The following is a 12,680-nucleotide window of genomic DNA, read 5'->3' on the forward strand; positions in this document are numbered from 1 at the left end:
CCGGCACGAGCACGAGAACCGTGACCGTGTCTAAAATCTTGGCACGATGGACGGTATAGCACGGCCCATATTTTGCATCGTGCTCGGACTAGCATAGCACAAAAATAACACATTGGCCCGCCTGTAGCCCGTTCTTCTACTATTAAAGTTTTATTATCTTTTAACAATACACCGTACTCTTAAATTTACTTTGGATCTCCACTATAGAGTGTGTAATATTTTTAATGAAATAGTGTACTAATGAAAAATAAAATTAATAAAGTAATTTTCTCAATTTTATCTCTTCTCATTTTTTAGAAGAAAAAAATCTCCACGTTGGTAGTATATCAACGCATAGACATAGTGGGTTAGTCGTGAGTCGTGACCATCTTTTCTTGTAACGACAAGTACACAAGCTGTGTATCTGGAGGATCGTGCTTTGACTAGCCCGGCCTGAAGGCGTGGCGCGAGCCGTGCTTGGACATTGTAACAAATTTTATCGTGCCAACAAAGCAGGCCACGATGTGCCGAAAGGTGTCTAGAAGTCGATAAACCCGACACGGCATGAGGTATGATAGGGCCGGGCCGGCACGGCCCAAGTCCCACTTCTGGAGTCTGGACCAGAGGCGTCGTGTGGGCGTCTGGCGGCGAGTGAAAATTACTGCAGACTCGCAGCTCCGTCTGCCGGGCCCATGGCCAGCACGGACGAACAGGCGTACAGAGATTTGCAGGACTGTCCGGTCGGGTCAGGCGGGTCCTAATGCTATCCACGCTCCATCTCCCCTAAATTTCAACTCTAAAAAGAATATTCCTGTCTAGTCAGCAAGATTCTTTCTCCTACGCCAACTTCACCCGCATTCCATCAACTCTATATTTTAACTCTATACCCCACAACCACATATTATATTCATCCCACCACAACCACCACCCAACCGCCCCTTCCCTCTTCTCCGTCCGGGGCCCGCAGCGGCACAGTGATTGGGGTGGACGCCGTACCACTCTGCAGATGGAGGGGATCGGCTGCTCCCCCACGGTGGAGGTGACGATGGAGTCATGGGCTGTAGGCGATTTCCACTCTAAAAACAACTCTACCTGTATAGCGGGTCGGTGGAGCCATGGGGTGCGAATGGTAACCGTCCACCACTGGAGGAGCAGCCTTCTCTTTTTCTCTGCCCCGGTGCACGGCCGCGCTCGGCGTTCGTGCCGCTAGCTCATGCTGCGCCGCCGCACGCCGGGCCATCGGCGTACGGGCTTCCGCCACGCTGCAGTGCACTATTTGTCGTCCTCGCGGCGCAAAGGCCGAAGCGACTGCAGCGCCACAGTGCGCCGGCACGTCCCCTCGCCGTGGCCCCGCGCCCATGACATGGGCCTGCAGGAGCAGGAGGAGACTGCACCGCACTTGCCTTTGCTTGATCGTACGTGCAAACTGCGTGCGCGTACTGCCCTGGCCTCCAGTATGCGCCGGGCCAGGGGTGGCCACGCCATCGACCGGCCGGCCGGGGACCCACCCGCGCGCGGCAGCGGACGTACTCCAGCTCCCGCGGCCCCGCCTCGCGTCTTCTATTAGCCAGTGTTTAGATGTTTTGCAAAAAAAAATTTACGATAGAATCTTGCGAATTTGAAATACTAAATGAAGTCTATTTATAAAACTTTTTACACAGATAAGTTGTGTCGGTACCCCAGAACTGGGGTACCCCCTCTTGCTGTGTCTAGGCAAGAGCCTTGTGGTTATCCTTGACTACATCCAAACAGTCAGACCCCCGTGGAGTCCCAGACCCCCCATGGGGTCCCGGACCCCTGTATAGTAACCGGACCCCCCACTGAGGGAAGGTATTGACACCCCGCCTCGTGGAGGTCCGGAGCTGCCACGTGTCTGCAAGCGCAGACACGTATGTAAGGCCGCTTGGTCTTCATACTAAGGTTCACCTACCACTACATTCATTGCGGTAGGTGAACGTCCGCATTGATATAGCAGAAGCTGAGATGATTCTTTGGCCAGGGGACACTATTGATCGCGTATTACCAAGACGTGTGGTGGAGCCGCTGGTGCCGCCCACACCGCACCTGGCAGTCTGCCATGATAGATGGACACGACGGCTCGGTTTCATCCATTATGACGCCTACATAATAGCCTCAACAGGCCACGCCGCAAGTTACGTTCCCCCAACAGGCACCTTGCTGACGGGACAAGAGAAGACCCCCTGAGTCAGAGGGGCAGCAGGGTATGGAAGCATATCGGAGAAAAAATTCACAACTACTGTAGCCATTTAAATACTCTGCGTAGTATGCTACACAGTCACGTTGGGCCCGCTTGTCGGGGCCTCAACGACCAATGTATCCGCACCCCTTGATCTATAAAAGGGGGGCGCCCGTTAGAGGAAGGCTCAAGTCCAAAGGGAGACTTGGGGGCAGAGGATAAACTCATTCATTCCTAGTGCAATACACCACACAGTGGATGTAGGGTATTACGCTCCGGCGGTCCGAACCACTCTAAATCCGTGTGTTCTTGCGTTCTTGCCCCGGAAGCTAGATCGGCCTAATAGCTTAGCACTTCCCCGAGTACTCCCCCTCGGGGAAAAGGCGGGTGCGTTCCGCCACCCGGCTGTGGGTACCCCAAAAAGCCCACGACAAGTTGTAAATCGCGAGATGAATCTAATGATGTTAATTAATCCATAGTTAATTAATAATTAGCGGATGGTTACTGTAGCATCACTGTTGCAAAATCATTGATTAAGTAGACTCATTAGATTTGTCTCGCGATTTACAGCCCATCTATGCAAAAAAATTTATAAATAGACTTCATTTAGTACTCTACATATATCAAAACATTTGATGTGATGTTTTTTTTGTGTTTATGGGATTTATGGAGTGTGAACTAAACAAGACCTAACTTCTAGCGTACAGTACCAGCACCATCCGATACTGATGGCCATGGTCATCATGCCCGGCCCGCCCACCGCGCCGGACAGTGCCACGCGACGCGGCAGCAACTTGGCAGACAAGGATGCCGATGAGGCGACGGATTAGGCAGTGGCTTTGCGTCCGCTGATTGGTTTACGGGTGGTTAGCATGTAGCTTTGGGTGGGAGTCCGGCGGCCGGCGCGTGATCGAGCAGCGGCAGGGACGACGGTGACCCCGGGCGCCCCGTGCCCGGTGGTCGACGGGTCCCGGTCGCGTTTACTCCTACGATCCGAGCTTCGACGTCTCATGTTGGGCTCCGATCTGACTTAACGTCATGGGCCGGAGCAGGGCTACGTGCCCTACGATCGAGATCGGATGGACGGTCGATGCAACGGGCCGGTCTTCTATCTGATCTAGGAAACATTATCGAAACGCAGACCGGAATGCAGTGTTTGCATTGTTTGGTCAAATTGAACAGCTAGCTAGCAACTACGTACCAGTACCACCACCACCGGCCGGTACCTGTCCATCGATCGCCCTGTCGTGGCAGCAGACGGATCATCGGGCCATGGATTCAGCGCTGTTTAAGCAACGAGTCCAGGCTATAGATGAGTAGAGGAAGTAGGCTTAATGGCTGCTGGGTGAAACTGTGATCGGGCCTGCCTGACGGACGGCCGGTAGATGAACCAGCCAAGCAACGCCGCCCACGCCTAACAGGCTACGCCCTAGAGAGATGGACGACGGAACAAGGGGCTGAGGAAGTCGCGGCGCCACACAGTACGTTTACCTATTTCTTCTGACGAATATGTATGTGCCGACTTGAATCGGTCTAGCCCCAAGTCGCTGCTCTAGCTAGACACAGTACCACCGATCGGAGGGCGATCGGTGCAGCCACTGCACGTCACGGTGTGGCTGCCGGCCTGACCTGACTCGAGAGAGAAAGAGATAAGAGGTCCCGGACGCCGCGCGCGGCGCGCTCTGGCGTACGGCATGGGCTTCCCGCTGGCATCGCGAGCGAGAGCAACGTACAGCGAGGGGTATAGACGGGTAGCTAGGGCGAGCCGCGAGCGGGACAGCATGACAGGAAGGAGACAGCAGCCGCGGCAGGGCGCGGCGGGGCAACCCCACACCCTAGCCGTTGCTTTCGGCGATCCCCCCGACATGGATCGGCGCTGTGGCCTGCGGGATAGACGAAAGCGACGCCGCGCCACGCCACGCCACGGCGCGACTACAGGGGCGCGCCCGTCCCCTCCCGACTGTGCACTGCACGCGCGAGCACGTACGGCGGTCGCAGCACGCACAGTTCTTCTTCCTCCCCCTTTTCATGTGCTCTCGGTTAATCGATCGGTCCCGTTATTAACTACTGGCCTGCGTTGATTAATTAGCAGAAGCTAGCTAGCAGGTGACGGTTCAGCTCTGCCTCTGCCTCCCTGCACGAGGCGGCGCACGGCGGTCGGAGGGGAGAGCGACGGCGGCGGCGGTGCTCAGATTCCGAACGGCAGCGCGCGCCGCGCCGCCCCATGGGCCGCCGGAGCTGTCCCCCGCCTAACGAGCTCCCCGTTTCGGGTACGCCTTAATACTTGGCTCCTGACGCGGATATATGACGGTGTTCCCGCCCCGCCCCGCCCCGCCCGCCCGGTCCCTCTCGCGCCACCCGGCCTGGTTGGATGCCCAAAGATACCTGCCCATTTAAACTCGCCATTGACTGGCTCTCTCTCTCTCTCTCTCTCTCTCTCTCTCGCACACACAGACACACACTTCGTTCTCACTCGCTGCACGTCCACTCTTGTCCCTACGCGCCACCCGTAGTCGTCGCCCAGCTATATACTGTGTGTCGATCAGCCACCGTGCTGGCATGAACCATGAACGGCGGAGCCGGAGGTCACAGGCGGCCGGTGAGGTCCCGAGGATCGTGACGGCGCGCGGCGAGGAGATAAGGAAGACGAAGGCCTTTAGGGATCCCATGGCTGCTCATGCATGCATGTGGCCACCACATCTACCAAACCTAGCGCAGTAGCGGAGTGCCCGCTTCGATCTCTCTCGCGCGCGGCCTGATGAAAGCCACCCCTGTGGGCCTGCGTGTGTACATGCCAACCGGGAGGGCCGTGCTGGAGGGGATCGGAGCAGGGGGGGGGGGGGGGGGTTCAGGACTTGTATCACGCCCGTGGCGACAGGGCAGTGGTTACTGACAGGCGGCCCGCAGACTGGATTGGACGGTGACGAGGATTAGCAGTAGCAGACTGAGACGAGCTAATTAGGAGGCTCTGCGTTGCGGCTGTGTGCGAGCCACCGGGCGGGCACATCCCTGGCGCCAAGGGATTTTTGTCCTCCCCTCCGCTCCGCCGAGCGAGTCCACGTCGCCAGCGGAGGCAAGCGCGTAGACGCGTAGGGCATATCCACCTGCTCCTAGAATTCTAGAGTCAATGCAAGGCGACGGCGAGAGGTGGGGATGAACTGACAAGTGCCGGGCGATCGAGATGACCGGCGCTTGGACGCTTCCGGCCGGCGACCCTAGCTACTAGCTAGAGCTAGTGAGTGGCGGGCGGTAGGCGCCGCCTCCTCTCGTCGTCAGGCTAGGGAGCCGAGATCCTCAAGATCTCGCCGGCCGTGGCCTGAAGCCGGGACAGTGCCTGGCCGGCCGGCCGGCCGGCCGACCCGGCGAGTGGACGCGCGCACCAGGCGACGGACAATTGGACGAGGAGTTCGTCGGAATCCAATCCTGACGCGAAGACACAGCCTGCAACGCTTGGTTGCAGAGCGCAGAGCAGGCGTGAGCATGGATTTCGCCCTTGTTGAGTTGCGCTGATGTCTGATTCCCGGAGCATCGGAAGCGGAATTCGTGGGCGCATGTGTAGGCTTCTGTCGAAACAAATTCCGGTGCTGACTGCTGACCAGTGACCTCATCTTCGGCGCTCTCGGTGATGAATCGGAGAAAGCTTCTGAATGCGGCCAATCTGAAAAGTCACGCGCATGCTTCGATATTATGTATATCCGGGGGAAGAAAAAAAATGCTTGAATAGAACAAAGCAACTTGTAATATGGTGACCTGCTGTCCTATCCGGCTTGCACTCACGCATAAATACGATCAGCCCGCCTAGACAGTCCACACAGGCGGCCCGTAAAATGCACGGGAGGGCCCATTTTACGCACGGCCCAATATTGCGAGCGACTGATTTGATTTGGCCGTGTCTATTTTTTTGGGTCGCCATCGCCATCGCACTACGCAGCCACAATAAAGGGCCATGATACCGACGGACAAAAAAGAGCTAACTCATACAGCTTACAACCCGAAATCATTTTGCACCCCGGCACCCCCCTTCCCCTTGTCCTCGCCAGGTACCCGATGGGTGCGCCGTGCAAAGACTCTGCACATTCCGATTTGGCATCTCTCTCTCTCTCTCTCGACCAACTGTATGTCTGTATCGCTCTCGTCTGCATATCCTCAGAGCATTATTTCTTTTTAGAAAAAAAGAGCAAACAACATTTTGAATGGTATTCCCTTCAGTCCAAATTATAAGACATCGTCAAAGCAATATCAAATTTCATCAAGATTATAGAGAGAAATATAAAGATTTATTATATCGAATTGATGTACAATGAAAATATAACTAATAAAGAATCTAATGATATTTAGTTTATATAATAAATATTATTATTCTATTATATAAATTTGGTCAAATATAAAAAAATTGACTCTCCAAAATTATTGAAATGTCTTATAATTTTGAACGGAGGGAGTAGCAGCTACAAGGATCAGAGGATCAGATGATGTTGTATCTTTCCATCTTCTGAATGGTGAAGTCAACTGGGCCCATTTGGCACAGCTTACTACAGCTTCAGCTTCACTACTGTAGCGACTCTGTAGCTGACTGTATCGAAGCCAGGTGAAGTCTCCAAAACCTGGCTTCACCGTCCCACGTTGAGTGTAGGTGAAGCTGAGTGGCAAAGCTTCGATGAACAGGACCGCAACACAGTGCAGCACAGTTCCATACAAGTTCCATACAGTACTAGTGAAGCTGAAGCTCCTTTCGATGAAGCTGTGCCAAACGGGCCCGGCTGCCTTCCAAACCAATGCACCTTGAACCAGTCAACTGAGGGCACGGCACTCATCCTACCTGTTCGTGCACGCGGGAATTGATGGAATCGCTTCGGCCTCAACCCACCCAAATTTTATTCAAACCGTTGGCTGTCGCGTCAAAACCGTGATGAAGCAGCCATCCATCCCTCGTCAGTCGGCATCATTCTCTTGCACGAACACCACGTTTCATGATTTGGTTCGAGCTGATTTTTTTTCTTTTGATTTTCACCAATTATCCCAACAAATAAGGGTGGTTTTGCAAAAAAATACCCTCTCTATCTTTCCATTTGTGAAGCAATCAATATCCCTCGACTAAATAGCGCTAAAACACTTCCCCCCTCCCGTCGCACACCGACGTCAACGGGGACGTGTCACCGGCGGCGGTGAGAAGACCCCAGCCAGAACCCGTCTAGATTTTGCTTCCCTCCCTCCGGCCGCAATGGATCTCTGGACGAGGGCGCGGGCGTTCGCCGGCGAGGCGGCGAAGCGGTCGCAGGAGCTGTCCGCGGAGGCGGCCAAGCGCTCCTCGGCGCTGGTCTCGGAGACGGCGAAGAAGTCCAAGGAGATCTTCTCCGAGACCGCCTCCAAGTCCCTGGAGATCGCCGCGGAGGCCACCAAGCAGGCCGACCTCCTCGCCGGCCAGATCAAGCACCTCGCCTCCGACCTCCCCGTGCCCTCGATCCCGCCCATCCCCGCGATCCCGCCAATCCCCTCCGGCGCCGCGCCGGAGCCCGACGCTGCGGAGCTCGAGCGGTACGGGATCACCGACGACCTCCGCGAGTTCGTCAAGGGCATGACCATAAGCACTTTCCGCGACTTCCCCCTGCAAGGTGCGGCGTTTTCCATTGGGTGGGTTTACAGAATTCGAGGCTTTGAAGCATCTGATCGGGGTTTTTTTGGTCCTGCAGATGAGCCGGAGATGTCAGATGTGCCCACAGTGTCGAATGTGCGTCAGGATCTGAACGAGTGGCAGGCCAAGCACGCCACACTAGTCCTCTCCGCGGTCAAGGTTTTGTCATCATCAACTTATTTTCATTCACTAAACAATGCTTGATGCATTTGTTTCCTTGGGGATTTTGTATGTGCTGGGGTTGATAGGTTAGTGATCAATCCAAGTATGAAAGGGTAATACGGTATAATATTTGCTAGTATGATTAGGTGTGCTTATATTGACTATAAGATCATAAATGTTGTTGAATGCTGTGCTTATGGCATTCGGACGTATGGAGTAACCAAACTGCACGTCATTTGTGACAGTAAAACATTGACACATCATTGTGATGCTTATTTGAATATTGATTTGGAATCGAGGTAAATGGCATATAGGGTATTTATATTCCCCCCTTTGGATGAAGGAATGAAGTTGAACATAATTGGGTATGTTGGCAAACAAAAGTTGGTAACATGATAATATGTAAAATTGGGATCTGCATATACTCTATACATACATTTACATATTTGTGGTAAACTGCCAAGAGATAAAATGCTAGTAACCATGAAATTAGGATCTTCAATAGTGAAGACTGAAGACATAAAAATGTGTAGGCTCATCCAAAGGTTGTTTGTGTAGATCTTTGTGGAATTTAGATCTATCTTCCCAGAGCATCAGCTTACAATTATGGTTGTGCTTAGAATCTGCAGGGAGTTGTAACTTGGGAGAAACTGTGTTAAGTAACTTGGTGTTAAACATGTGCTGCCTAAAATTTTGGCAGCTACCATTTTCATACTGAATTGAGCTGGCTTCTTAATTCTTATCTAGTAAGATGTCCTAGGATTCTTTTTGGCCACCAGTCTCATACTCTCATTAGTACAACTTGACCTCTGCTCTGAACTTGCTTGCTGTTAATATGCTTCCTGTGTATGGGTTGCTTTTTGGTGTCAACTTGTAATTCAGATCAGCAAAGATCTCCACTCTCTGACCACCTAATGTTATATTTCTACTAATTAGTTCCATCTTAAGTTCAGGAAATATCAAAGTTCAGATATGAGCTATGTCCAAGATACATGAAAGAACGCAAATTCTGGCGGGTGTATTTTTTGCTAGTAAACATCTACACAACCCCGTAAGTTTTCTTCTCTCCCCTTGTCAGCAACTGCTGTGTAATCTTCATATGTGTTTACTGTTTTTTTTTCCAAACCTGTGCATGATGCACTATCTTTAATAGACTGGTGAGTACTTTTCCTAATTTATATGAACTGAATGGGCTTATTTACAGGAGTTATGTTCCCTTTTTATGAACTCTTGCACATTGAAATCATGTACTAGATGCTGGATGATTTTGTTGTTTACTCTTCATGCCACACTTGTCCAAGGATTTATGGAATTTTATTTGGATTGATCTAGTCATGACTTTTATTTGTGACATTAAAATAGATGATGACCACATCAGTAGCAGAAATTATTGTTTATGGCATAATCTACAGTTTTCGGTTCTGCTGCTCTAGTTTTGAGTTTGATCATTTAGTTGTCTAGTTGTGCCTTTGCATTTATTATCACATTTGAACTCTTCTGCACATTAACGTTTTTACTGACTTTATTAATGTAATCTGATCAGCTTTGAGAATAAATATTTTGAGGAGCTGAAAGTGAAAGCAGAGGAAGAGAAAAAGGATTCCCAGAAGGAAGCATCCCAGTCCCAGGCCTCACAAGCTACAACTCCAGAACAGAAAGACACAAAAGCCCCAAGCAAAACATCTACGTCAACGAATCCAGAACATGATCTGGATGTATTTCTGCTGGGAGATCTGGGCAGTGATGATGAGGGCCCTGGTATACTATTCACTTATCTGGACCTCATACAGCTCATGAGTTTCTATATTCTTCTCCATTTCTTGCAGATGACAGTTTTTGTTTGATTGATCGCTTTCAGATGTTGGTGATGATGGGCTAGATGATGACTTTGATAAGATTGATGCTACTTCAGTAAGTACACATGTTCCCTTAGGAATGCAATTGCTGTATCCACTAGGTGTAACCATGATTTAGTTGCATACAGCATTTGACTATACCATCTAGAATGTGTAGAGGTGGAGTGTGTGATGTGTTGTTATTGCTAGTGCTGTCAATATGGAGCATCGTTGTCATTCCATGGAATGTGTACACGTTCCTTGACATGCTATTGTGGACGACTTTGCTTGACACACATAGAAAAGTGAGATAACTGGTTCTGTTTGCTGTCATTTTGTTTGTGCTGACAACAATGCTGCTCACTTCTGCAGGGATTGGAAAGTGACGACGATGACAAAAACCCAGCAGCAGGAAAGGCAGAAGATGCGAAGTAGTTGCCGGAGATTAGTTGGGTGGTCCGCGATGGTTTCACGATTCGAGAGATGATGATGATAGCAAACTTTTAGAATTCCAAATGATATTGTACATTAGTTGGTCGCACGCCATCTGTTCATTTGTTATCTCCCAATGAAGTAATGTCATCATATTGCAACTTTCCATTTTGTGTGACTCTTCTTTTCTTGTCAATGTGATGGGCATAGGTTGATATTCTTTGTAGCCTGGTGAATTGAATTTTAGCCCGTTGTGTCTTCTCGCGTCGGAAACAGTAGGGTCTGAAGCACTTCCAATCTGATACAGATGCTTTAAAAATGCATACCCTATCTTTTCAGCGAAATTGAAACCCTCTGTAACGAATTTCTTTCGTACAGATTATTCAGTTTTTGCACTGGAGGGTCGGCCAAAGCGAGCCAACCCTATTGTTTTCCACAAATTATGCCGGCCATATGTCTTGATAGCCATACAGCACCCATCAATCGAGGATGGATGTGGCATACATAGCCAACCGGCCCTTTTTGATTTCTCCCGTGCCATCCCACTCCTATTTCAACGCACCACTCGCCTCGGCTCCTCCTCGCCTCCCCGATGTGGGATTATTCCAAGCTGCTCCTGGAGATGCCGGCTGCGAGACCGCGAGCTCTGGCCTTTGGGCCTCGTACTCTTCTTGGTGGTGGTGCAGCACGTGCAGGAAAGAAAGCGGTTTTTTCTTTTTTATATTTAAAAAAAAATTAAAATTTCAAAAATATATGTCGGTTTTGGAAAATTTCAAAAATATACCCCGGTCGCCCTATGGGGGCGACAGGGCTCAAATGTAATTTTTTTTTTCTTCAAATTTGCAACGAAGTCCCTGGAGAAAAAAAAAGAGGGGGGCCTGTCGCCCCCCCCCAACAGGCGACAGGCCCCTGTCGCCCATCCCAGGGGCGACAGGCCCCTGTCGCCCGTTGGGGGGGCGACAGGGTCCTGTGTTTCAGCCTGGCCAACAAAGCCTATTGAATTTCATAAAATTCCTCCAGCGTCCGAAGATTTATTGTGATATATTTGCAGAAGGATTTGGAAATCGAGTTCGAATTATCATGAAATTTACGGAAGGTGTCGGATGTCAATTTTGGTGGGCGATGCGGCCTCTAAAGGATGACACTAGAGAAACTACTTTTCATGTGATTTCGAACTATAAACTTTTTTTGTCAGCGCGGATATCTGGTAGATGCCGTGTTGTCACATCTTTTTGAAATGTTGGAAGAGCACTGCTATTAGGTTGTCGTCTTTTGTCACGTATGTCTAGGCAAACAATGCGACATTTGGGGAATCTGTGATCGCCGTGCTGAGCTTTTTAGCAGCAGACCCTGATGTATTTCTTAGTTCTTAATTCTTATCGTTATATTAATGTGTGTTTTTTAGTATTCTAGTGACATGAAAAGCTCCGAAAATATTAAGGAAAAGTTCAAAGATTTCATAGACTCCCGGCTACAACTGCAAATTAATGGTAAAGGCTACAACACACAGAGTTAAGCTCTTAACTTAAAACATAAACAACTAATTGCAGTGGCATGTGCACGCGACAAGATAATTTCTTATTGCATCTAAACCTACCATGCCTTATGGAATGTAAAATGCCGGGATTACATGGTACTACTCTACTGAGTGCACCTAGGATATTTGCCCTTCCTAATTGCTTCGGGCCCGGCTTCCTTCGCACGGCGTGCCCTCTCTCGCTTTCTCTCCCTGTCAGCTTCACGTTCGGCCGCCGCCTTACGATCCACCTCATCCATCCTCTTGCGGATCTCTTCTTGCTCTTTGTTGCGCTTCTCCTCTTGCTGCTCCTCGTGCTTCATTCGGCGCCAACGTTCTGCAGCCCATCTTGCTTTTTGTTCCACAATGTCCTTTGCCTGCTGCGACTGCACGGTGTCGAACCACTGCATAAAATCACAAAGAGGCGGAGGAGACTTTGTCCAACACAAGTTAGAATCATAATTCAATGTTAGGTCATATAGAAAAAATAGCGTATGTTATCCTGCTACCTTGGCCCGGTCTTTGCCATATCGCTTAGGTGGATCATATTCGTAGTTCTCACACATAAAGAATCTCATGCCGTAGTCATCTCCTAAAACCTCAGATTGCATGAACTTGCATAACGAACCGCAGAAGCACATTGGCACATTAATTCCTTTGGGTACGGTGGCTTTACACTTGCTCCACGGAATGTAGGTTGATCCTGACGAAGACATTGGCGCTATAGTGTGGTGCGCCAAATAACAAACCATAATTTAAGCAATGCACATATCGTATACCAAATCGATGCGTGAAAATATAGGTACTGTTATAATTCTATTGTCTTATACTGCAATATCAATAAGGTACTATCATAATTCTATTCTAATGTATAATTATTTTATTTGAAAAAGTCTGTAATAGTACTCAAATTGTAATACTAAACCA

At 50.0% G+C, this 12,680-nt stretch overlaps 1 protein-coding gene and 1 non-coding gene across 2 annotated transcripts; one reads left to right on the forward strand and one right to left on the reverse strand.

The window, feature by feature from the left end:
• Positions 1-7,257: 7,257 nt before the first annotated feature.
• Positions 7,258-10,575, forward strand: LOC120640416. The gene is made up of 6 exons (XM_039916242.1): positions 7,258-7,788; positions 7,867-7,967; positions 8,924-9,021; positions 9,514-9,728; positions 9,829-9,881; positions 10,178-10,575. The coding sequence occupies exons 1-6, from the start codon at positions 7,398-7,400 to the stop codon at positions 10,238-10,240; spliced, it is 921 nt and encodes a 306-aa protein (XP_039772176.1). The 5' UTR covers positions 7,258-7,397; the 3' UTR covers positions 10,241-10,575.
• A 58-nt stretch (positions 10,576-10,633) lies between these two features.
• Positions 10,634-10,761, reverse strand: LOC120658331. The gene has a single exon (XR_005668593.1). It is a non-coding gene; the product is annotated as a U11 spliceosomal RNA (small nuclear RNA).
• Positions 10,762-12,680: the final 1,919 nt, after the last annotated feature.

This window comes from Panicum virgatum, chromosome 1K (genome assembly GCF_016808335.1).
Source record: "Panicum virgatum strain AP13 chromosome 1K, P.virgatum_v5, whole genome shotgun sequence".
NCBI lineage: Eukaryota > Viridiplantae > Streptophyta > Magnoliopsida > Poales > Poaceae > Panicum > Panicum virgatum.

Coding starts and splice junctions, on each gene's coding strand:
- LOC120640416 (XM_039916242.1), top strand. CDS start 7,398: ATGGATCTCTGGACGAGGGCGCGGGCGTTCGCCGGCGAGGCGGCGAAG. Junction 7,789..7,866: donor CCGCGACTTCCCCCTGCAAG/GTGCGGCGTTTT, acceptor TTGGTCCTGCAG/ATGAGCCGGAGATGTCAGAT. Junction 7,968..8,923: donor TAGTCCTCTCCGCGGTCAAG/GTTTTGTCATCA, acceptor TCTTAAGTTCAG/GAAATATCAAAGTTCAGATA.